Genomic DNA, 26,209 nt, shown 5'->3' with positions numbered 1-26,209 from the left:
CAGCCTACACACCTTAGGCTGAATGGCTTGGGTTTGTCTTCTCTCTGCCCAGCCAGAGAGCTAGACCTTAGACTGTTGCTGCTTTCCCTCCTCCAGCAAGTAACAGGAATTGGGGATATATAAGACCTGCCAGCTCTCCATCTTCTCTCTGCTCCCTACTGGACTAGCCAACAGCTGCTCCAGTCACCATTCACATAATCATCACAAACATGAGGAGCAGGAATCGCCATCAGGCCTCAGACTCCTGATATCACAATGCACATCTAGATTTCTTTGAATGATAGACTGTTTTGATCATGTGAGCAATGCTTTCTCTGCCCCTCACCTAACCTCTTTTCTCCTCCCTTTTCTCCTTCCTTGCTTCATCATCCTCATCCCTTGTCTGCTGCACTTTTTATCTAATTTCCCACCTACCACCAAAAACACACAAACCTTGGAATGAGCATTAGGCCCTCTAGTTACCCTGATAGTGTATGTTGTATCTCTTTTCCTGCTACCTTTTGTCTGTCTTTTCATCTGTTATGATTGTAAGCCTTTTGGAGCAGAGATTATCCTTTATTGTGCATTTGTACGCTGGCTGGCCTAATGTAGTCCTGATCCCAGTGGGGGCTTCTGAGTAACAAATTATTTAATAATAATATGCCTCTGGCTTTCCAGCCTGAGATGTTGTATTCTGCACTAGACACATGCAGTGGAAGATTCCTACTGAAAATTGTACAAGGAGGAAGTTACAGAAAAAATCCTGATTGTTATGAAGTCGAAAATAAATCAGGGAAGAGTAAGCATTTAAATATATAGCTCTTTAAATATCTTTTAAAGCACACACTGGAAGGTGGCCATCCTAATTATTAAGTGGCCAAACCACCAGGTGTTAGCTAAAATGTATGTTTTTAACATCAGCACAGAAATATTTCTATCTCCTCAGTAACTGCCTCAGCAATAATTCAGAAGCATTAATGGACTCCCATTTTGATATTTTATTGTCAGCTAATGAACCCCATAGAGTCTTGCAACATTGTTCCATGAGACCAGATTCTTATGGCATTACTTAAGTTGTAACACCTTACTCTACAAGCAATCTCACTGAAGTAAGGGTATCAGAATCTAGTCCATAATGTGCACTGTTTGTGGAGTAATCATTGATGGCTCTGTGTCTGTTCTAGCAGGGTAAGTCTCTTCCATGAAAACATCCACGCTTACATCCACGCTTACATTTTCTATAACTAACAATTTTATCTAGCTCATATCTGTATTTATAGTTTCACATAGATGATAGTTCCTAGCTACTTTTTAAAAACTAGTGTGCTTTTTTCCCCAGATGAGCTCTTTTTTGAATCAGTGGAAACATGAATAAGCAAGATTTTAATGTACTGTGGATCTTGATTTTTCACTCATTTTGTTCTTTCTTTTTTCCTCAGTCAGCGTATTGAAAAGTCAGATGACTTGACTAAGTCAGGTTTCTGTATTGTTTGATGGTCATCAATTTTTTTCATGTTATAAAGCTGATGTTCTAGCATAATTTTGTAGGGAGACTAAAGAATAATGCTCTCCTCAGCATCACAACCACTGACTACATTAAATACTATTACTTTCCAGAGAAAAATACATTGAATAAAAAAAACTACAAAAATGTTCATTGTGCAGATAACCCTGCAAAAGCCAGGAAAGTGGGACAATCAGCCTTAGCTCTGACCCTTTCATCCAGGCATTCCTCTATGGTATTTAATTATGGAATCTGATATTGGTTCTCCAATAATATAGCAAACTATAACATTAGAATTATGTGCATGATGGCTGTGATGTGTACCTTTTACATGCAACATGCCATGTGGATGGTACTCTTGTATCAATATCTATTGCACAATGTAGGATGGTCAAAGGATTAAATTTTGATTTTAGGTGTTTGCATTGTAAATGTAATCCTTTGGGAACCAGCAATGTTCCCTTCCCTTATTATGGTTCTTTTAGATTAATAAACTGGGCTGTAATTACAGCAGCACATTTTCTCCTCCGTTACTTCATCAACTCATCTTCTGAACTCACCCCCACCCCCTCCCGCGCCATGTAATACCAGCCATTCAAAACAAAACTTCAAATAAAATGAAGAAGCCATAAAAACCCATCATCACCTGACAGTGAAGAGTCATTGTAAAAACTTGTCTTCAGAGTATATAAGGACTGTGGATACATGGATGGCAACAGAAATGTCAAAAGCAAATGTTTCAGTGAATTAAAACAAACACACACAAAAAAAGCCCACAACCACACAAACTACAACACAACTTGCACAAACCGCAAAACTTATTTTTAGTTTATTGTTAGAGCTGATCAAATAATTAATGAAAAACCACTCATTTGTTTCATTTTGCCTCTTTTTCTCTTTTTGCTGGTTGTTATGAGCAGTTTGTGATAATCTCAAATTTGTTTTTCAAATTATTTGCCAAATGCTTCCTGAGAAAAATTTTTGGTTCGTACTGTTTTCACAAGAGAATCACTGTGAACATTCAGAATTCAAAACGGAGCTTAGTTTTAGATACCTTGATCACATAGTGTGTTTCTTTAGAAAAACAAAACAAAAAAACAAAACAAAAAAACGTCAAATCAGGGAACAATAACAGATTTCCTATGTGTGTGTATATATATGAATTCAGAATTACCTTTAGCATTTTCCAATATTTGTTTTAAATTCTCTGTTTCCATTAATATTGCCGTTAGTAAACTAATTTGCTAGTATATTTGTGGGAAATACTTGAATCAAATGTGTTTACAAAACTGGTTATTTAAAGAAAAATTCTCATATTTTTCCAAATGGGCTGAAGTTATAAGAAAATTTTTGGATGATATAAATCAGAAGCTGTTTAACTTTTTTTATAAATCTAGCAAAAGAGGTACTAAATTTGTTACGGTGATTCAGAAAAGCACTAAAGTATGTACTTTAAGTTAAACTCATGTTCAATGCTTTTTCAAATAGGAATGCTTTCCTGAATCAAGTTCTTAATAGTGAACCTTGGAGCTTTTCAAAGTATACCCAAATGAATAGTCATCCTACCACAGATGTACATTGCTGTTCTGAGAAGTACATCACAGATGCACAGTAATGCATCTATCCCAACATAAATTCATGCATAAATTTTAATTAGCATGTTAATTTCTTTTAAATTAAATTATACATTGGTACATTATGCTAGCTTGTTCTTTGAAAGATGAGCTTTCTGCCCACTTAAGTATACTAAAAGAGAAGAGAAAACAATGAGAGAATTGGTGATAGTGGAATTTGCATTTTGAGGTTGGTCAAGGCATGGTTCTTGCAAACACAACTGGTGAGCATTGAAGGAGATCTGAAAATACATTAAGGAATTTTGCCAACTTCCCTTCTCTCGCTCACTCTCATTAATTGCAATTTTTTGTGAGGAACATGATTTTACATTAGAAAAGACTCCATTTGACTTCATGGGAGTTGGATCAGGCCCTAAACCTATAATTCTTTATATACCAGTCTGATTTACCCAGCTGCCTAAGAAACTTAGCTGCCCCTCTCAAATCTTCATGCTGACTAAAAGGTGATGCATGCAAACTTGGCTGGAATTCATTGAGCATGATTCTGAATTCTCTTATACTGGTGTAAGTCTGGAGTAAATTCACTGTAATGAAATATTTTGCTCCTGTGGCCAATAGAGTGGTATCAGAATCTGGCCCAATGAAAGTGCTATGTATTGAATTCTTGCAGAATCGAGTCCATATGTAGGACCTTGATAATACTTTTCAATAAGCAGCAGTCAAAATTAAAGGCCAAGCTCTGTTCTCATTTGCATTAATACAACCCCAGTGAAACTAATGGGATATTATGTCTGTGATTTATTTCAAAGCCACCTATAGCATTTAGATGGCTGGGTCCCATTAAAGTAATCTCATAGATTCCAAAGCCAGAAGGTTGTGATCACCTAGTTTGATCTTTTATATAACACAAGCCATAGAACTAGGCAGCTTCAAAATCTCTGCCTAGAAGTATGACTAAAGGCAGAATTTGACCTTAACAATGTTGTATCCATGGAAGATATTCCATAAGTATGGATTAGTTCCATATATGTGATTGTTTTCCCACATCAGAAAGGTAGGTTATGCTGTCGCTGCTTTACTTCTTATGCAGCCAATCACCATTTCCTCAGTGAAGAATTATAACAAGCTTTTAGCTCTTGGATATGCTAAAATGTTATTCTCCATAGATACTATAAAAATAAGGATGGTAACTCATTTGCAATATACTTTTGGCAGAGCTAATAGTATTAAAAACATTTTATCAGTGCATGTCACTGACAATTTCTTACAATGAAAAGATTTTTCTGTATCTAGTACATTTTTCATTAGTGCCTATTAAAATGCATGAAGCATCTATTATAACCATTCTAAATGCTCAGCTACTTATTACCGGAACATCAGAACTGTTTCCTAATTATCTTTTCTTGACAATGACCTTAATAAATTATATTCAGTTGTAGTTGTTAAAATTGCCATTCAAGCACAGTTCTTTTTGCTTGACATGTTGAGAAACTGATGTATCATTCCTTGCAGCTGATTTCTAGACCTCTGTCCACCAGGCAAGTTCTTCAAGGAGGTATTACACATTTGACTTGAGACATGAAGAGGTTGGCTAACACTTGGCTTTTTAAGGTCCAGTCACTAAGATAAATGTGCAGAGGGATAAATGCTTTCTCCACCAGTGGTATTTTGTCTAGGCATACTGAAGAAAAAGGCACAAGATGAAGACAAGGACATGAGATCAGAAATTATTATTAAAAAAAATAAGGGAGCCTGGTGTACTTAGCTCAATTTTGTTTTCTTATTAAGACTGGATTTTATTTTATAAAAGTTCAATCACTTATATTTATGTAGTTCCTTTTTGTATATGCACCTTAAAACAACATCAGAATAATAGCAAAATCTTTTTGGAAAGGAAAGACCAAATGGGTAAGTCAACAATTCCAGATTAAACCAGATGCCATAAAGTATATTTGATCTGTGGAGACAATGAATGATGTAGATGAAGAGCATAGTATGGTTACTACAGGCCAAAGAGTTTGTCTTACCAAAATATAAAAATACAGCTATGAGTGTATATGCTAATTACCTGGTTGACCATGTCTATAGGTTGCCAGTAATCTTCAAAATGTCAATACAGTGTTTTTTACAAGACTGCAGTAACTTTAAAATGAATATGCTGTCTCTCTGGAGGGAACAATGGAGGCATTGTACATCAAAAGTGCCCAAGAACTCAGATAATTTTTCATATACCTCCAGCCACTGAATTTTGAAGATGCTAAATATGGTTTAAAAAGCTAGTTGATAAACTAGTCAGCCATGCTAACTGGAAGACACAAAAGTGTGGATGTTTGACTTTCTGAACTGACACAAGTGTAGGCAGGAAGGTGCTCCTGAAAAGGTAAGGATGGGAATAATTTGCAAGGAAGCTGATCTGGCTTTTCAAAACTAAAAATACTGAGATTCTTTATGTTGTCCACTGCTACCATATGCAGTCAGTATAAGAGAAAATAAATGGGGAAAGAGAATTCTTGATATTCAGTTTAAACCAATTCCATCCAACTATCCAACATTCAGTTTAAAAATTAATTCTGCCATTCCATATTTTAATTTTATACAGACATAAAATAGACAAAGCAACAGTCTTCTTGGAATCAACAGAAAGAGTTGTGTTTTGTCTGCATGGAAATGATAGTCAAGTCCTAACGGCAGAATGAAATTCCCAAGGGGATGCATATAAATGTTGAAAGAGTGGAACCAATGGTAGAGTCTTGAGGAATGCTTCAGTTAATAGTGGCTTCATTTGACCATTATTAACATGTTCCTGCAAAAAGTGGCAAGTCTGAAACAAATTGAAAAGTAACCTGAAAAGCTTGACTCAGAATAATTTCACAGTGAAAAGACCTAATTTAAGGAGCAAGAACACGCTGATTACAGTTCTTTGGACAGAAAACTCTTGATGATAACTTTGAAGATGTTCAGCTAATTTAGTTTTAATAAAAAGCCAAAATTAAATACATTCACAATTTATTATGAAAGAAATATCTGTGACAGCTGAACACCTATCAGTAGTTAGCTGCACTCTTTATAGAATGTCTTTTAAGTCCAAGAATCATATGACAAGTTTGAAGGAGGCTAGCTGGATACGGTAGAAAAATTCCCAAATGAATTGATCCATAAATAGCTGCCTAGGTGAGACAGTGATAGGTGTGATATCAGAAGTCAGCCACATAAACTTGAAGAGCATTTAATAATCTATTAACAGTCCTGAAAAGTTTGGTTATTCTTTCTTTACAAGAATGCTATTTAATAAGAAAGTCATTTTTACTCTTAATATTTTCCCTTATGGCTGTATTGGAATGGACCTGGTCCTTCCAAATCTCATAGTGAACAGTCAATTCAGACGTCTCCAACTGTCTTATTGTGGTTGGGTACTTTTCAGTCCCCGCTAATGCAAGGTGGAGACCAGGAATCTCTTAAGTCATGGACACAAGTTGGTGATACTTAACCAGTTATGCTGCAAAGTGTGAAGCTGTTATAAACGAGTTCATAAAATAAGGATCGATCCAGATGAAATTATAATGACACTGCAGAAGGATCAAACTGAGGGTAAGAATGAAACAGCATAATTGTACAAGGTAAATGAAGAGGATTTTTTTTAAAATAGCCGGAACCAGTAAATGAGAAATCATGTGAGTATTCTGAGATATCTTCAAGGCACAGACCCAAAGAAACCAGACTTTCTTTGGGTTTCTGCCTTGAGATCTGCCTTCATGCAAGTCAGAGATTTAGGGCTTGATTCTACACCCATTGAAGTCATTGGGACCTTTGGGTTTGCAAGGGAACAATCAGACTCCTTCGTTTGCTCATAAGTATTCAAAATGCTCTCAAATGTACCAGTTAAAGGATCCTCAGCTGGCTCGTCTATATGTGGAAGCCTTCAAGAATAAGCAGTCTTATTAAATTATACTTGCATCAATCCATACTGTGAATAAAAATATTCTAAAAGCATAGAAACGAACCACTGCAAATTTCTAAACATTATTATCTCTATACCTTGTAACTAGGCAAACTTTTGTAATCCACTGTCTTCACTTAAAAACAAAACATTAAAGTCCAATTCTGAGCATGAACTTAAAGGAGATTTAGTTGGCTGCATATGTTGGATCAGTTGTACCTTGGGATAAAGACACCTGTAAATTTGGTGGGACAGAGGGTATTTTCTTAAAATAAAGTCACAGTCCAAACTTTTTCCTTTCTTTACTAATATTGTTTTTCTTAATCTGCTTATTCTTAAACATAATGTGCAAGATATGATGGTAAAATGAAGTATTTTAAAATGTTTTGTTAGTCCTTTTATTCATGTTCATTTTTACTTAAGTATAAATTTAATGGTGTTTCAGGGAAGAGAAATTATGCATAAATGGTACTATTATTTTTAATTGTAGTTCCTTAAATTTAGTAATGTTCTTTACTTCTGAATTAGAATGACCTTGGTTTGACATAAATGGGCACATTCAATATCAAAGCCATGAAGGCTTAATATTTTGTCAAAATATTTATTACATTGGCATCTATTTCTTCATGGTTCCCAATTATAATTTAACAAACTATCTTACACTCTTGATCCTCTTCCAAAATGATTTGCAGCCTTCCTTACCAAAATAGAGGCTTTATCAGCTTTTGCAGCAGAAGTCAATGTAGCTTTTGACTTTTTGACTAGTGTAGTTCCGACCAGAAAGAACAGAACAAGATAGTGGCTGAAGTGACTTGCAGCATGGATCCTTCATATCCCTAAAAGATGCCTCAACCATCATGATACATCTCCACTCAACTTTTCTCTAATAAGAGAAGTAGCATATGTCTGCCTTAGGTATTTTCTATAATTCCAGTTGCCTGTAAAACTAAGCACCTCATGATATTTAATGTATTTATGCTGTCAACACCATGGAATGGTATTATCCTCATTTTACAGATGTGGATTGGGGCACAGAGAGGCTAAATGACCTGTTCAGGATCACTCATGAGGTCTGTGAACAAGTAAGGATTTGAACAAGGTTCTCCCAAGTCCCACACTAGTGCCTAACGACTAGACTGGAACAACAGAAGAAGCTAGTACTGCACTAAAGGCAGCTCACTACCAAAGAGCTTATAAAGAGAGGACAATATGTAGGAGATGGAAGCTGCTAGGAGAACTATTCTCCATTTCCTCAAAAGCTGGAGTAGTCTTCAGGCAGGTTCTACAACTCAGACACAGGCATTGTATGTGGTTCTGTTTATTTGCTTCTGTATTTTGGCTTATTCCAGTAGCCATCCCAGCAGCAGTGGGGAATCTGAGTGAAAATGTATTTGGTTTGAAAATATCCAAGCCAATAAAAGGAAACAGGGATTTGAACTGAGGCCTGCCTTGCCTCATGTGGGCATATCATGGAAACAAGGGGTAATATATAGACTTTGTTAAAGTCAATGGCAATGGTGGCCAGGATTTCACCAGGGTCTCTTTACCTCCATACATAGTTACATGGATATGGATTCATGAGGGTCAAACTTTCTCTTCCAATTATGTACAATCAGTATTTTTTATTTATATTTTAATTTTAAAAAAAATACATGGGAATAATTGAAAATTGGAGCTTTAAAATGTTAATTTCAATAAAATCTACAGAGCTCTTTCAAGCTTTGTACAAATTTTAATGAACTCCTCCAAACAGCCCATCCCTCCTTTTTGCTAACTGGTTAGGAAGGTACTAGTTATTCTTATCTTGCTTTAAAATGTGGTATTTTGAACTGTCAATGTATATAAAATCAGCATTAATGAGTTTAAAAACCTTCGGACTCTTCTATAGAGAGAGAAATTTTATGCCCTGAAATTAATGAAATTAAACTCCTTATGTTGGGATGTCTATTTTTACTTATTTAGTCCCAGATCCTGCAAGGTGATCTACGTGGGCAGACCTTTACTGTCTCTTAGAACCCCACTGAAGTCAGTGGGTATTGGACATCAGTCTTCAGGATCTGGGCTACTATAATTAGATCAATCTCACCAGAACAGCTTATATATCATAAAGAAAATAGCAATTGTGAATGAATAAATTACAATAAAAAAGATCAGGACAAGAAATAAGAGGAACGTTGTCATCCTGAAACCTACTTTATTAAAATAGAAAAGTTCTAAGTGGCTTCTGGTACTATACTTGAACTGAAGCTGCTGGGCAAGTTTTTGTAATTTTCAATCACAAAAATAAACTCCTGTCTTGGCTATGTAAAGATCCACACAAACAAAATGGGAAATAGACATGCTGACATACTCTAAAGTAGAGCTGGCTAGGAGTTTTCCAATAAAATTATTTTTTGCCAGATAAGGTTTGCAAAATCAACATTTTCCATGCAAAAGACACCCAGTTTGCTCAATATTTTTCCATCAGGAAAATCAAAATGAAATCTAACATTTGTGGTTGGGTCAACCTGAATTCAAATATCTCCATTTATCAAACCAAATAAAAATGTTTTATTTCAGGTCAGTTTGACATTTATCTGTGACCACCTGAGCTGCTGCGCTGACTCATGGGAGTTGATGTTCAGATGCCTCAGGCCCCTATTCCTCCTTATGGGTTGGGCCCCGCAGCTGGTCTCATGATGCACTGTGGCTGAAATACTGAGATGCATCAGGGGGCGGAGCAAGGGAGCCAAGCCCATAGGAGAGAATAGGCTATGGGGCCCCTGAATTATAGATCCCATTAGCATGGTAGCAGCTCAGATGGATGCTGTTTTATGTTGAAACAAAGCATTTTGATGTAGGAATGTCAAAACACCTTATTTGGATTTGGGAATGTCCAAACAAAATGTTTCGACATATCCAAAACAACATTTGTTCGGAATTTTTCATGCCATTAAAAATGTCAATATTTTGATTTTTTTAATCCAGATTCAGGACAAAAACAAAGGTTGAAATATAAAATTTCCCAAGAGATTTAAATCCCAATTTCCAACCAGCTATGCAGTGCAACTCCCTATGAACAGAGTGACCCTTGGAGGGAAACAGGGAGGGCAAAGTTTAATCACTTTCCAAATTCCATGCCAATAAAGACACTTGAGATTTGAGCAGTGATTACATTGTACAGATGTGTTATGTAGACCATGCAGATATGCCCCGAAACATATGCAAATACAGCTTTTTGTTATGAAACAATTATTTTTATTACTACAGGCCCCAACCAAGATTGGAACCCCACTGGAGTAGGCACTGTACCAAGTCATTGTAAGAAATATTCCCTATCCTGAGGTTGTTACAACCTAAATAGACAAGGTAGGCAAAGAGTGGGAGAACGGAATTATTACTTCAGTTTGGCAGATGAGGACCTAAAGCACACACAGACTCTGATTTGCCCAAGGTCACACAGGAAGTCAGTGGAAGAGTAGGGAACTGAACCTAAATCTCCTGAGTCCTAGTCCAGTATCTTAAGTGCAAGACCTCCTTTGTCTGAGTTCTTAAGCTTGACAGATTTTCTGATAATTGGAAAACATACAATAATGAGCTGTAAAAGCAGGAATTCGATGCTTAGGGATTGTGACTTCATTGGTCTTTGCTTTAGGACTGTAGGGCAGATTCAAAAAACCTTTAAAGCCTTCGGCATACATACTCTGATATTTGTGTTCCTTGGAGAATGGTAATAGAAACTGCCCTCTTTCTATTAAAAATACTTTCAGAGATTAATCTGACTGCTGTTTCATAGCTTTCAAAAGTTGTTCTCATTACAGAGTTTCTAAAAGGAGGGGAATGTATTTCTCCCTATGGCTATTTGAAGGCCACTTTCTTATTACAAAATAAAATAAAAAGCTAATTCCAAATAAACTGTTAAAATACAGATGATACATCCCTGACATGGCTTCGGGGATTGATAATATAATAAAAAAGCCTATTTTATTATTTATTGTATTGTATTGTTTGTGGTCTTAAGTATTGTATTTATTGTTGAGCACTGACCATGTGCTCAGAGCATTCCAGATCATGAAGTACTCAAGGTCCAGAGGCATTCACAATCACAGAAAGAGGCTGATGGTTAAAATTCCTCTCAGGTAATGTGTCTGAAATTTGTAACTATTATTATTTACAATGTACTATATTTATTTGCAAAAACAACGAGAGTTCTGTGACACTTTAAAGACTAACAAATTTAATTTTAGCAGGCATAAGCTTTGTGAGGCTCAGCTCGCTTCGTCAGATGCAGAGGTAGAAATGAGAAACATAGGATCATCATATACATATACAAGTACATTTAGAACAATGGGGGAGGTGGATGAAAGCCGGGTACTTGAGGTCTAATGACAGTCATTGAGTAGGAGGTGAGAATGGGTGAGCAAAGCAATTTACCTCTTGTAATGAGAGAGCCATTCCAAATCTCTGTTTAAACCCAGTTTGAATGTGTCAAGTTTGTAGATCATTTCCAACTCAGCAGTTTTTCTTTGAAATCTGTTTTTGGAGTTTTTTTGGAGAAGTACAGCAACTTTCAGGTCAGTGACAGTGTGCCCTGGGAGATTAAAGTGTTCTCCCACTGGTTTATGGATGTTGTTATTTTTTATGTCTGATTTGTGTCCATTATCCTTTTGTGTAGTGATAGTCTAGTTTGGCCAATATACATGGCAGAGGGGCATTGCTGGCACATGATGGCATATATAACATTAGTGGATGTACAGGTGAATGAGCCCCTTATGGTGTGATTGATGTGGTTAGACCAGTGATGTTGTCACTAGAGTCGATGTGTGGGCAGAGCTGACAACGGGGTTTGTTGCAGGGATAGGTACCTAGATTAGACTTTTTGTAGGGTGTATGGTTGCTGGTGAGTATTTGCTTCAGGTTGGGGGGGCTATTTGTAAGCCAGGACGGGTCTGTCACCCACTGCCTGAGCGAGAGATGGATCATCTGCTAGGATAGGTTGTAGATCTTTCATGATGTGTTGGAGAGATTTTAGCTGGGGACTGTAGGTGATGATCAGTGGGGTTCTGTTGTTTTCTTTGTTGGGTCTGTCCTGTAGTAGGTGACTTCTGGGTACCCGTCTGGCTCTGTCAATTTGTTTCTTCACCTCCCCAGGTGGGTATTGTAGTTTTAAGAATGTTTTATGGAGATCCTGTAGCTGTTTGTCTCTGTCTGAGGGATCGGAGCAAATCCGGTTGTATCTTAAGGCTTGGCTGTAGACAATGGATCGTGTAATGTGTCCAGGGTGAAAGCTGGAGGCATGAAGATACATATTGCGGTCAGTTGGTTTTCGGTATAGGGTGGCATTAATGTGACCATCCTTTATTTTTATTGTAGTATCCAGGAAGTGGATTTCTTGTGTGGACTGGTCCAGGCTGAGGTTGATAATGGGATGGAAATTATTAAAATCCCGGTGAAAATCTTCGAGGGACTCTTTCCCATGGGTCCAGATGATGAAAATGTCATCAATGTAGCATAGGTAAAGAAGAGGTGTTTGGGGACGAGTTTTGAGGAAGCGTTGTTCTATGTCAGCCATAAAAATGTTGGCATACTGTGGGGTCATGCGGGTGCCCATAGCTGTGCCACTGACTTGGAGGTATAGATTGGCTCCAAATCTGAAGTAGTTGTGGGTCAGGACAAAGTCACAAAGTTCAGCTGTGAGGTGTGACATATGATCATCGAGGAAAGTGTTTTTGATGGCTTGAAGTCCATCTTTATGTGGAATGTTGGTGTAGAGAGCTTCTACATCCATAGTGGCTAGGATGGTATTTTCTGGGAGATCACTGATGGATTGTAGTTTTCTCAGGAAGTCGGTGGTATCACAAAGATAGCTAGGAGTGCTGGTGGCATAGGGCCTGAGGAGAGAGTCCACATAGCCTGACAGTCCTGCAATGAGAGTGCCAATGCCTGAGATGATAGGGCATCCAGGATTGCCAGGTTTGTGGATCTTGGGTAGTAGATAGAATAACCCTGGTCAGGGCTCAGAGGGTATGTCTGTGTAGATTTGTTCCTGTGTTTCTTTAGGGAGTTTCTTAAGTAGATGTTTTAGTCTCTTTTGGTATTCTTCAGTGGGATCGGACAGTAGTGGCTTGTAGAATGTGGTGTTTGAAAGTTGTTTGGCAGCCTCCTGTTCGTAATCCAATCTATTCACGATGACAACGGCGCCTCCTTTGTCTGCCTCTTTGATTACGATGTCAGAGTTGTTATTGAGGCTGTGGATGGCATTGCGTTCATTTGTTTGTGTTTATTTGTTGATTTTACAGTAGGTCTTAAGGGGCTTGAATCAGGTTCCCTTAGTATCTTAAAAGATTATTACGCTCTGTAATCTCTTTGGTGGCCTTAGTGAAACCAATGAGTTGATGGTTTCAGTTCACTTTCTGGTGGATGGGCTTACATGACACAACACAACCATTATTACCAGCACCTTCTTGGCAATCTTAGTAGAGAAAGGAATGAGTATCAGATTTCCTTTCAATCAAGTAGTTCTGTGCTGATGTGCAAGGGGTGATCATTTTCAGTGCTGCATGAAAATGTTATAGGTTATGCCTACATGGAAAGATCACTGCTTAGATTGCTGAAGCAGTGGGGTAAAATGACTTGGGGTGGATCTAATCCTTCAGTCACATAAGCAGGAAGTGTTACATTGTGGATAATGTCTATCTTGACTAAATAATTATATGATCCCCATCACTGTAATATCTGAGTGCCAAACAAATATTAATGGATAAATAGCCTCACAACACAGGTAATGAGGCATTACCTCTATCCACTTCCCCCAACAGCAAAACAGTTTTGGTGTGGGGCACTGATTTACCAATGGGGAAGGCAAAAAGAAGGAAGACAGTGTTGGCTGGGCAAAGGGGTGTGTCAAGCAGCACAAATGTTCGGATTGAGTGACATGGCAGAAGAAAAGAGTGAGAACAAGAATATAAGAGAGTGACAAATGGAAAAGAGACAGCAGGCTTGGAGAGGTGAGAGACAACAGACGAAAAAAAGCATATCTAGAAATTAAGAAATAAGAACAGAAGAGAAAGAGAGAGAATGAAAACCCTATGCAAGCATACAGGTTGTCTGTTGTTAGTCAGACAGGAAGTCAAAGATAACCCTTAGGTTACAGGTCTGTAAAACAGGGAGGATTATGGTGGATTCAGCAGACAGAGAATGGGAGGAGTGGAGAGGATTGTGACAGGTATGGCAATTAATAAAAGTTAATTTATGCATCATTGCAATATCCTGGGCAATCCTTGTTGAATAAAAGTTAACTTATGCATCATTGTGGCCCAGGAGTTGTATGGAATGCCATGGGAAGGGAAACCACAGCACCCTAGGAACTAAGAACAGTGGTGTGCTTGCTTAAAGGTTGTGGTGGTTATGCTATTTACTATCTTTGAGAAGAAAAGTAAAGCAGGCTGGTTCTCACAGCCTTCACTCAGTGATAACACGTCCAGGATGTCCACCCAAGAAAGATGACTACCTCCACCTGGAGAAAGGCTCCCTGATACTAGTTCAAACTGGAACGAACAGACAATATTTGGATCACTTTTTAAAACAATAAAAAAAAATGTATAGCACCTATATCTAAATAAAATATAGCTATATTTTCCACTGAATGCCCCACAAATGTGTATGGAGCCATTTCGTCCACAGATAATTACACATGAATTTTAATAGATATCCCTGTTGGACAACTCAAGATAGCAAATCATTAGAGACAGACGTGTCCACTCTGAATTTTAATGTATCCCTGGGTATGTGAGAGAGAGAGAGACGGACTGATTACTGGAAAGAGGGAGGAAGCTGTCCATTAAGCTCAGAATAATGAGAGCTTATGAAAGAAGCAGGAGATTACTATGCAGCTGGAATGATTAAGACCCTTGAGAAACATTAGCACAACATGGTAGGTCAACAGCTCTAATCTCCTTCTATGCAAGGAGCTACTCTGGAAGGTCTTTCCTTGTTTTAAAAAATATCAAAAACACCCCAAACCTAAAATACTGGATTTAAATTGCCAATAAATACTGTAATAAAGCTATGGTAGGATAGAGGGTTTTGATCCATCACTTTAGATTACTGATTTACATGTTGTATTTGCTACCATGTGACAAATTTATGGTTCCTGTCCAAGTTGCTGTTTGATTCTATTAGCAAAAAAATATGCTTGACACTATTTCTTTGGCTTGAAACAATACATGCTTGAGTTATGTTTCATTTGTTAATCAGCTTTAAATCCAGGACAGATGTACTTCACTGATCCTTAAAATGTGATGAAGGTTTTTCTATGAGCAGAAAATATGTATGAACAGGCAAGTTCAGAGAGAGGTGCCCTCAGTTTAAAATTTAACCTCTTTATTATTAATTATTATACAAGGTTCTGAATTGGCAGCTCTGAAGGTTGAAGTCCTTTTCGCACCAAACACTTACACCATGGGCAATGAGAATTCAGGCTTCCCCACACCTATCACCTATGGGCATGTCTACAGTGCAGCTAGACACCTGTGGCTGGCCCATGCCAGCTGACTGCAATTAAACATCCCCTTAGCCCAAGTCAGCTGGCATAGCCCAGCCGCTGGTGTCTAACTTCAGTGTAGACATACTCTGTGTCCCAACCCAATTCTGGAGGACTCTAGGACTAAAAGACTCCAATTGAAATCCTGACTCCACTGAAATCAATGGGAGTTTTGCTATTGACTTCAGTGAGATCAGGTTTCACCATCCATATGTAGCGAGTCCTTGGTGTCTGTGATGGAGACAACTAATTAATGTTGATTGTGGTGGCTGATATTGTGATTTGAAAGTTTTTCTACTAGGAAGCTAGATTGAGACCACCAACTCATTTTATAAAAATCACTGAACAGATGTTAGATTGTAATGACTTTTGACTGGGCTTGATATCTTTATATCCCTTTATCAATCCCCTGAACCATTCAGTATCCCTTTTAGAGTGTGTATTTCATCTGTCTCACTTTCCATATCCGTCAAATTTCAATTTCCATCTATACTTATCTTGTTGAATATTCCATACAAGTCTGGTTTGGCTTTTCCTATGTGTTTCATTGTGGGAGAATTAATTTTAGCAAGAAACAGCAGTTATTCTCTTTTCCTCAAACAGCTAGATTTTAGGTTTGGGTTTTTTTTGTGGGGGACAGGTGCAAAACCAAAAGCTAGTTGTTTGAGGCTAAGTGAATTAATTTGTTTTTAAAAATTGTTCTCTTTCCTTCAAATAGTTTGTGTAAACACCCTTTACTTTGGCTTGTGTAGCAGGATTTAGATCTGGGAAGACAACAGGACAGTAAGTGTGCAAGTGATTGTGATGCTGTGTCCAGACCTGTAAGAAATTGACCACTTCAAGCCTGTGGACCGAGGTCAGAATTTTCAGACGTAAAGTTTAATGTTAGACAATCAAATCCCAATGTAGGCAACTAAATGAATGACTTATCAGAGGCCCTGAACACCTGTAGGTCTTATTGAAATTAGTGGAGGATTACAGTCCCCATGTTTAGGTGCCTAAATAGGGAGGTAACTTTAGGCACTCAACTTAGACAGTTTTGATCTTAGCTTGCAAATGTGGTTGTTTATGTAAAACTGCAATTGCAAAATTTGTGCACATGTATTTTATGCACAAAAAGCTTGCATTTATCTGTGCAAAGAGATAAAAATGCAAACAATTATATGTTTTACACATGCAAATGCATATCTTATACACACGAGTACATGAGCAAATTTGTTGGAGCCACAAGGCATCTATATTTGTTAAATTGGCCTTATTTATTCAATGTAAGTACCCATGAAATCTAGCAGTTGTTTAAGACTGCAAAAGTATGAAACGGAGCCAACTATAGCATAGCTCACAATAAATTCCAGCTAAGTGGGGGACAGGAGTTTAGAATTGTGTGAATAACCAGTTTTCCAGTTCAGTGGCTGAGCTAAAAAATTGGGAGGGGGGGAAATCATTTTGAGTTGACCCAAAACGACACTTTTTTTTTTTCTTTTCAAGAAAACCAAAGGAAATGGGGGGGAGAAGAAAGTCAGATTAACATTTTAGTTTTGTTTTCAGGGTTTATTTAAATGTTTTGATTTTTTTTTTCATAGAATTGAGTGAAATTCCAAAATGTCTTTCCAAAAAGAAAAGTCAAAATGTTTTGTTTGGAAACGCCGGAATGAACTGTATCAACAATTCTGATTTTTTTCTCTTTTTTTGCTAAAACAGTTCAACAAAATCTACCAGAATTTGCTAATTGGTTTGGTTGACCCAAATCTGCATTTTTTGATGAAAAAAGTATTTGTGTGAAAATTTATGTCTTGCTCTACAGGAGCTTCTTCAATGTACATCTGTGCAGGTCATTACCTATCTTTGCCCCTGTAAAGGAAAGCTTTAATATATGATTGACTTGAGATATTAGTAGCTCAGATAATCAGTGGCTCAGAGATAGGAATTCTGGGTACATGTTTCAGTACAAATAAACTGAGCAGAATCTAGGGAGAGGTCAGAAAAGAATTCCAGGAGAAGAACATGAGCTAAAGAGACAAGCCTCCCTAACTGGAGCTGTAACAGATTTCCGTCCTCTTTGGATCAGGCACTGAGAGGAATCTGTAACACACACTGATCACTTTGATAAATTGACAAGGAAATTCCATTAGTGTTGCCTCCCTCTGGCCTCAATTCTGAAGTTGAATTAACATTGCTTTTTAGGGTTCCTTTTTTTTGTTTGTGCACCCCTGCACCCCTTCATCAGTGAAGCCACTTAGCTCTGGAAAATGGTGGTGTTTCAGCCAAGATTTCAACCATCCGAAAAAAAATTCCATGGATAGCAGTGATACAAATCATCTCTTCTGTGGGAGGAAATCTCTGCCAAGACAGCCCTCCACCATGGCTGCCACAAAACTTCAAGTAGAGCTGTGAAGAATAGATAATACAACCAGAGGCTGTATTTTCTTTTTCAACTCACTTCCACAAGAACAGAGAAGTGGCAATGTGCACCCATCCCTGCCTCTGCCCTGTCCCCAATTTGTCCAGTCTCAACCCCCTCCCACAACACTGAACCTGGACTGTGTAGGCAAACCTCAGATGTTGTTGCAACTTAAAGGAAAGAGTGAGGAGGACGTATCAGTGACCATCATTATGTAGGTTCTTGTCACAGCTGAAAACATAACAGGAAGGTGGTCCCTTCTCAAGAGAGAGGATAATTTGTTAATTACGGTTTACCTTGCACTCATTGGACAGCCACCATCTGGCTTTAATAATTTAGGGTCAAATTCTGAAGTTTTGGCTCCTTTTATTCGCTACTTACTCAAGTCAGTCTTCCCTTGATGTCAATGAGGGCTTTGCCCGAGTCAGGATTTGTCCCTTCTTTTAAAGTCAATATTGTTTCATTAGGGCTGCTCAGGTGAATGAGGCCTATGGGAAAGGGCCTTTACAGACTTCTATTGAAACAACATTGATAATTTGATTTACATCCTGGCCATGTTTTCCGATACACAAATGGGAGTAAAATCAGAATTTTATGGTTGAAGACACTTTTGTTTGCATTGATATAATCCAGAGAAAAGACATTAATGTAAAAAAATTGTATGTTAGTATGCAGGAAAGTAGTATATTTGAATGTTATTTTCTCATAATCACTACTGGGCAGGTAAATTAATTTTTAAAAACGCAGGCTCTCACTGACACAATACAGTTAATAGTTTGTGTAAAAAAATCTATAGACTGCTCACCCTCTGTCTAGATATAAAGGATGAGTTCAGAGTGTCTGCATTACTTTCACAAGAGGCAGAGCTATGAATGAACTCATCCAAATAAGTGCTGATATACACCATTTTGCAACATCATGGATTTTGCATATGCCCCCCATATATTAGAGTAATTGTTTGAAAAATATTTGAGACTAAAAAAACTATTTTTTTTTTTACCCCTCCACCTGTGCAGCAAATTCCCTCAGTCACATGAGTCCAACTGTTCAGGTCTCAGAGGGAGAGAGTAAAAATACATTTAAAATCACTCTCTGAATGATCTAATATAACATTTAAAAAATACGTAACAATATCATGGTTTTTAATTCTGATATCTTAGAACCTTCCATGACTATTGTAAAGCTGGGTATAAAGTTTATATTCTTAGTCCTGATTGACTGTTAGATATTGGATTTTTAAGGTGGGGTTTTGCTTCAAAATTACACCATTAAAAATCACACCATCTCACTCAACCATTTCTCAATAGGGCAGATCCTCATCTGATATAAACTGTCATAGTTTCATTGAATGGTGGTATGACAATTTACACCAGCTGAGGATCTGTCCTCCTCCCCATGTGTAGTCAGAATAATACTCTATATACTTTACAGATTAAAATATGTGTTTACTATTTTTTTTCTGCTGGTGCAGATGCTGTGCAATTCTGAGATCATGAGCTGCATTCCCCTTTAGATCATTCCTCAGTCAGAATTTTTTTATCATTGGTGATGGATGAGCCAGAAAGAACCCAACTGACTTTCTGATCCCAGGTTTAGTTTATAACATTGTTAGTTAAAAGAATCATCTTTATACTTACAAACTGAGCATGGTTGATCAGGAAATCAACAAGAAACATGCAGCCTTACTAATTACAGAGTTACTCTTCTCAAGAGAACTTGTTACTGGGTCGAGGACTGAATATTTGCCTGTCCTGGGACTCCAGGCCATTATAATTTTGCAGGAGAAATTCCACATTAGAAGGACTGGGAGGTGGAGGGGGGCAGAGAGGGAAATTTGTCTAGCAGGTTGTTTTCTTTAAAAAGGTGGTTTGAAGCTGCTCAGATGTTCGGACTGTGAGAAGTAGTCCCAGCAGAGGAGATTAACAGACAGAGTATAGTGAAGCAGCAAAATTCATTATGTGTGTTAAAGCTATATCTAATAAACATGAATACACACGTTCATTCTGCCTTCAGATGTGCAAATGTGGCTTTCATCTATGCAAATATGGTTTCCATCAAAAACAAAGCCATTCAGTTACACATTATTAATGATAAAATTCTGGAATGTGGCTATTAGTTGGCTTTTGTTGTTTACTCAAAGTAAAAGTTGCATCAGTGAGTAATGTATTATAACAACAATTGCACATTTTTTAACTTTTATTGAGCTTTGTAATAATTGTATAGAACTGGGTACAGCAGAGTACAGAAGGTCAAGTGTGCAAGCCGCAGTATTCAGCAGCTGTAGCAAACAATTACTCACATCAGTAAGTAATGTATTATAACAATTGCCCAATTATTTTTAACTTTTATTGAGCTTTATAATTGTACAGAACTGGAAACAATAGAGCATAGAAGCATCAAGTGCATAAGATGCAATATTCAGATGTGGCAGTAATCTGTGTTATACAGCTGAAGAAGAACAATGCTTTCACAGGACAATTCCTCTAATGGATTCATGTAGCTACAAACCAAAGTTTTCCTCTCTTCAGAGGGTGAGCTTTAGAAAATGTAAGCAGACATGCAGGATGGATTTGGCGCAGTATGTGTAATGGGGAAATGTCAAACAATAGCAATAATAGAAAATAACCTCTATACTGAGCACTGGTTTTCAGCCTTCGGGAAATAGTTGTACAGGGGGAAGTTACCCTTGGTGTGTGGGAGGCATGAGGCCGTCTGCATTACTTATACCCCACATAGGTGGGCAAGGGGAGTTGCCGTGCATGGAGCCAACCACACTGCAACTAGCATGGGATCACCACAGTCATGTTAGGTGTTGGCTTTTCATTTGAAAAAATTGCCTATGTTCAAAAAAGAATATGAAAACAAAGTGCATTTCTGCATGGAAACCAGTGTTCTTACACACTGTGGTGGTTACAAAATGTAGTTGCCTATTTCCCATTATGCATTTGCAACTGTCCTGTTTGCATCCACAAATGCAGGGTGTTGTCATTAGAATGTGTACGTGCAAATTTTGCATATCTCAGTGTTGAACTGGTTTTTTTTTGAAAATATACTTCTTTTAGTTCTGAAGTGCCTCTCTTATCACCTGCAGTTATGAGAAGTTAAAGTGAAGTGATCTTTTTTTAAACTTCAGAACCAGATGCTGTTCTTTTCTGTGGCCAGATGTTGGACTATGTGGAGTCTTTGTGGTTATGACTGAAGGTTGAAGTTGAAATGCCTCGGAGGATAGACATCACTCTCAGAAGTCTTTTAACATGGTCTCTGAGCTTTTAAAGCTTTACATCCAGCCACAAGTGACTTGCTACTTACAGTGATTCCAAACTGGTGGCTAAGAACAAATGTATGTAGGGCTTTTTGCGTTCCCATGGGATGAGATCTAATGGCCTCTACAAATCATACACACTCTTAAAAAGTGATGGGATTATGATGGGGGGGGGGGGGGAGCTGTTATTTATGTCATATAATTAATCAGGAAATTAATAATTTCTGGAGTGACTCATTTTATATTGAAAGTAAATTGAAAATGTACCCTTTTTGTAGAGTGCACAAGAATTCAGCTACCAGGGCTAGAGAAAAGAGTTTCCTCTTTATTTAACCTGATTTTCTATTATGAGTGGTTTTCTAACTCCTTCCTTAACATCTAGGACACTGCCCTGGTATGCGAACCATGTATGCAACAATGTAAAATGGTTTTAGATTATGAATATAGATAACTTTGTGGGATTCAGTCACTCAGTATTGATTTAATAAAGTATGCTTATTATTATAGTAATATTACTCCAGCTATTTCAGGCTCATTTGAAAATTTGGAAGCAATCTACAAACTCTGTGATCTTGTTAATTGCCCCTCCCCCTACCCCTCTCTCCCCATCCCAAGTCCCCATTCACTGCTCATAATATTCTACTGTGCAATTTCCATAGTCATGTCATTATTGGAGGTTTTTCCCTTAATATTCATTATCTGTGGTTCTCAGTGGTAGCAAATGCGTTATCCCAGACCAAATGCCATGCCTACATATAAAACACATAGATTTTTTCTTAATGGAATAATTCTTACAACTTTTCAATGCAAGTCAGTCTATAATGTTGCTAACAAAAATAGCAGTTTACAAGAAGAGTGTCCCAGTGTGAAAAAAGAAAAGTCTACTTTGGATGCTGAAGTGTTGAATGACAATACTGAAGACATTTGTTAGTTAGGGGATGCTAGTGAGTCATTTAGTCAAAGTAAAAATAATAACACTGACCTTCCCAATGGTCTAAACAAGCCTCATTTACTGATATGGTACCTACAATCAAACAGAGCAAGTGATACAATTAAAAATATTTCAATCACATATTATGGTCCCCAATGCAATGGTTATGTTTGTTGTAAACACAGTTTAGATTAATGTTCTTTCTTACACCAGCACTGCCATTGACATGGTCTGTTTACCTGAGTACAGGGTTGAGACCAAGATCTAAGCTCTCTAAAATATATATCTAAAACATCTGTGTTGACTGTGCCTATTTATGACAGCCTGATTCACTCTATTTGCTTTAGCATTAAATAATGATAAAATATCCTAACATAATGGTCCTATATTTTGAGATTTGTATATACTTTGATTGCCACTTTTCTTGCTTGTTATAATTTTCAATGAATATTAACATTGGTCCAGCCAGTCTCTCTTTCTCTCTCTCTGTGAGGTTCACATGTTGGCTGATTTAAATATTCCATAATGACTGTTTGGCATATCCTACAGGCAAAGGTCCAGAAACCCTTTTTGCTGGCTATAACCTCAATGATAATGAGTGGCACACAGTACGTGTGGTTCGTCGAGGAAAAAGTTTAAAGTTAATGGTGGATGACCAGCAAGCTATGACAGGTAGTGTGCAGTTTTACTTCATCTTACTGGGGGAAATAAAACATAACAAAATATAGTAGAAATAAAGGGTATTATTCAAAGCCCATTAAACTTAATGGGAATGTTTCCACCAACTTTAATGGATCAGATCCAAAATGCATGCTGTGCAACTGGTTAGGACCACCACAAGATACAATCAAGCTTCATCACAATTCACACTAGCTTTACTTTCTTAGGGATAGCTCAACTCACACTGAAGTCAATGGAAATCTTTTTGTTGACCTCAGTGGATGTTTGATAGTATCTTTAGGGGAGTTCGGAGGAATTTATTCCTTGATAGAAGGCATGCAAAATGCCCTCTGCACCACACATATCCAATTTAAATTGCAATTAAATGCTAGGCCCTCTGCACTAGACTGAATTTCACAAATGTTTCCAATTGTTGGGCCCAATCTTTTTCTCTAACTTGTAATAAGTCCTACATTACCTGGCTTAAATAAATACATATTAGGCCACAATATTATCTTTTGTGTTAAAATGGTAATGTATTGTAATAAAGAAATGTGAAAGTTAGAAGGCACTGCGAACACTTTAGCACTAACAATAATGAGAACATTAGAAAATGTTAGAGAGGACTTATTGGATCTTTCTTGCTAAAATGAAAGTCAAGTGCTGGACAAAAGTTGCCATTAATGATAATACTAGGGACAAATACCAATTTGTATGATCTATTTTGACCACTTAATTATTTTCTCTGACTTGACTAGACTAACTACTCTGTTATAATGATAGTAATTTTATTTTTAAAGTGGCAATCCCAAATGCTAAAAGTCATGCACCTCTCTCCCTACCCCCCAAAACACTAAAGGCAATGTACCTCATGGGAAACAATTAAAAATATTGTTAAAGAACATTAGTATAAAAGTACATTCTCTGGAATCAAACAATACCAGAGGTGGTCTACAGAAGATGGGGCAGAACTTCATTTAGAACATGTAATTCACTTTGGGATGGTCTCCTAAGGAAGGAGATTGCCTAAAAAGGGTGGATTAATTGGTTTGAAATGGATATGATTGTGCCTTTGTTTAAACTGGCAGCTCAGACCATAGAGTTCATTTTGTGACATTTTGTAAGTAGAACAAGCTGTTCTGAACTGAATAAAAAGTAGCATCTAAAAACTCCCACAATTTTTCAATTCTCCTAGTTGCCAAGTTTTCATTTAAACAGAATTTAGATTACAAAACTACCAAGGAGGTCTGTTTTCCCCCCAAATCTCTCTCCAGCAGTACAGAATGGCTTCAGCAAAAGGTCAAGATTTAATTGAGGGCAACAGTGAAAATTTAAGTGTCCTAAAATCTATAGTGTTTTGTAAATTCTGTTAAAGTGATTACAATTAAATACAAAAATAAATGAATAAATAAAAGTATGTTAATGTGCCATTAAGGATGTAAAGTTCTGGTCCTGAAATTACGGTAATAACAGTCAGATGCCAGGGTTGTGGTCAAATGTCAAGGGAAGTCAATGAGGGTCTTTTCATTGATTTAAATGGGCTTTCGATCCAGCCCTAAAGTTGCTTGACAGATTAGATTTCCAGTGCTGCTATTTCTCCAGAATGCCTCACATTCTGGTATTTTAATTGGAAAAGTTATTTACTTAAGACTATGCTGGTGATATAACATTTTATTTTAAAATTTAGGGTGACCCTGAGCTCTGTCACACTGATCTAAATCAGGTATTGCCCTGCTGAAGGGAAACTAGGTTCAGTCCTGCAAATTGAAAGTTGCCTGTAAATTGTTTAATCTGAAAACATTATTTTGAAAGAAAAAAATTAATGAGACAAGTGTGTTTCCCTATGCGAAGGGAAGAAATCCTCCTAAAATTGTCTCCTTGTGCACTTGGTAGGGAGGCATTGAAGAACACTTGAAGACATCGGGGGCTACCATAATCTGTATTAGGCTTTCTGCATGGAGAAACCTGCACTGCCATGCTGTGGCATACTATGGCCTCTCCACTTTCCTGCAGTATGGTTCACTCTAGCACCATGCTGCCATAGGGTCCCCTACTGCAAATGCATTATGTCACTCCTTTCCAATAGGGAGTCAAAGGTGCAGAGTGCAAATTAGCACTGCTCTGAGCAGCATAAACACAGATGTGTTGCCTTGCACAGGGGTGCTTAACTGTAATCTGGAAGTTGTTCATGTGGAGGGGCTCTACGGGTTCATGAGCAGCTTGGGCCTACAGTATAGCCCTGGCTTTCCTCTTTTAAAAAAATTCAGCTCTTTCCCAGTAATGTCTCCATTGTTTTCATCCACCTCCTATGCTATATAGAGGGAAGGATTCATAGAATTTAAGTCCAGAAGGGACCATTAGATCATCTAGTCTGTCCTCCTATCTATATCAAGCCATTAACTTTCACCCATCTACTCCAGTATTGAGCCCAGTAACTTGTGGTTGACTAAAGTGTAACTTCTAGAAGACGATAACTTCTAGAAAGGCTTTATTTGAAGCATCTGGTCCAATGATTTTTGAAAGCCGATTTTATGATCCATAAGACAAGACATTGAGGAAAGACATTGCAGGAATTGGGTAGTGTGTTACATTTCATCTGCTGGATGGAATTAGGATGCTGAACTGCTGTCATAGCTCCTAAATTGCTTCTCCTTGAGCTCTAGCAGTAGGGGCCATGGCTTTTATAGCAGAAGAATTTGAGTTCTATCCTTCCTGCCACAATTCTGATTACTAGCTATGCAGCATAGTGGCAGCCCTGAACAGTAAATTTTTCAAAAGCAACCAAGTGACTTAGGTTCCTAAGTCAGCTAAGTAATTTTTTTTAAAAAGCACCTAGTTTCTTGATAGCCACAGTTACTCTTTTGTCTATCAATATATATAAAGGAAAAAGATGAATGAGTAGGGAAGGATACATGTTTTTAGCATGTGAATAAATATGTTCTGGGACTTATTTATAATGCTGAAAGGTATGTGGCCTTTAGGGGCACTTATGCCAGAAAAGACAATGGATGCTGCTTGCCAAACCTTTTCAGTGACAAGTTCAGAAAATGCCCAGCTCAGCAGGCATGCGCTACAGAGTTGCTGCTCCCTGTTGGAGGCCACTGCTGGGGAGTGGGAAGGCTGTGGGGAGTTATTTTAGATCTATAGTTTTATTAGCCTCTCTTGTATGATTAACACATTCAGTGAGTGGAGTGAGTCATGTGCCCAGATCTCTGGGATATATTTTATTCTTATGCCCAAGAAAGACAGACCCTTGATTTACAGAGAACGGGCAGTAAAGGTTTCTCACTGCAGGGCAAAGAAGGTTGGACTGTTGCCCTTAAGAATGGTGGGAAGGCCCCATTCCAATATAACTCTTGTCTGATTGGTGGTGGATGTAGATACATTCATCCTTTCAGACTTACACCAGCGTAACTGACAGCAGAACACAACCCTAAGAC

The 26,209-nt window shown here is 37.7% G+C and overlaps 1 protein-coding gene across 3 annotated transcripts in view; it reads left to right on the top strand.

The window, feature by feature from the left end:
• The window catches only part of NRXN1 (neurexin 1), a 753,679-nt gene that overhangs the window by 271,178 nt on the left and 456,292 nt on the right, over nucleotides 1-26,209 (top strand). For all 3 annotated transcript variants that reach the window (XM_067565125.1, XM_067565120.1, XM_067565119.1), the window contains one exon: nucleotides 22,659-22,781. In XM_067565125.1, coding sequence (XP_067421226.1) covers nucleotides 22,659-22,781 — 123 coding nt within the window. The remainder of the gene's footprint in view (nucleotides 1-22,658; nucleotides 22,782-26,209) is intronic.

The sequence above is a fragment of the Emydura macquarii genome, unplaced genomic scaffold, assembly GCF_026122565.2.
Source record: "Emydura macquarii macquarii isolate MOO-44397 ecotype Brisbane River unplaced genomic scaffold, CSIRO-AGI_Emac_v2 contig_2676, whole genome shotgun sequence".
NCBI lineage: Eukaryota > Metazoa > Chordata > Testudines > Chelidae > Emydura > Emydura macquarii.
Note: the sequence above shows the minus strand (reverse complement) of the source record. Positions and strands in the feature narration are given on the sequence as shown.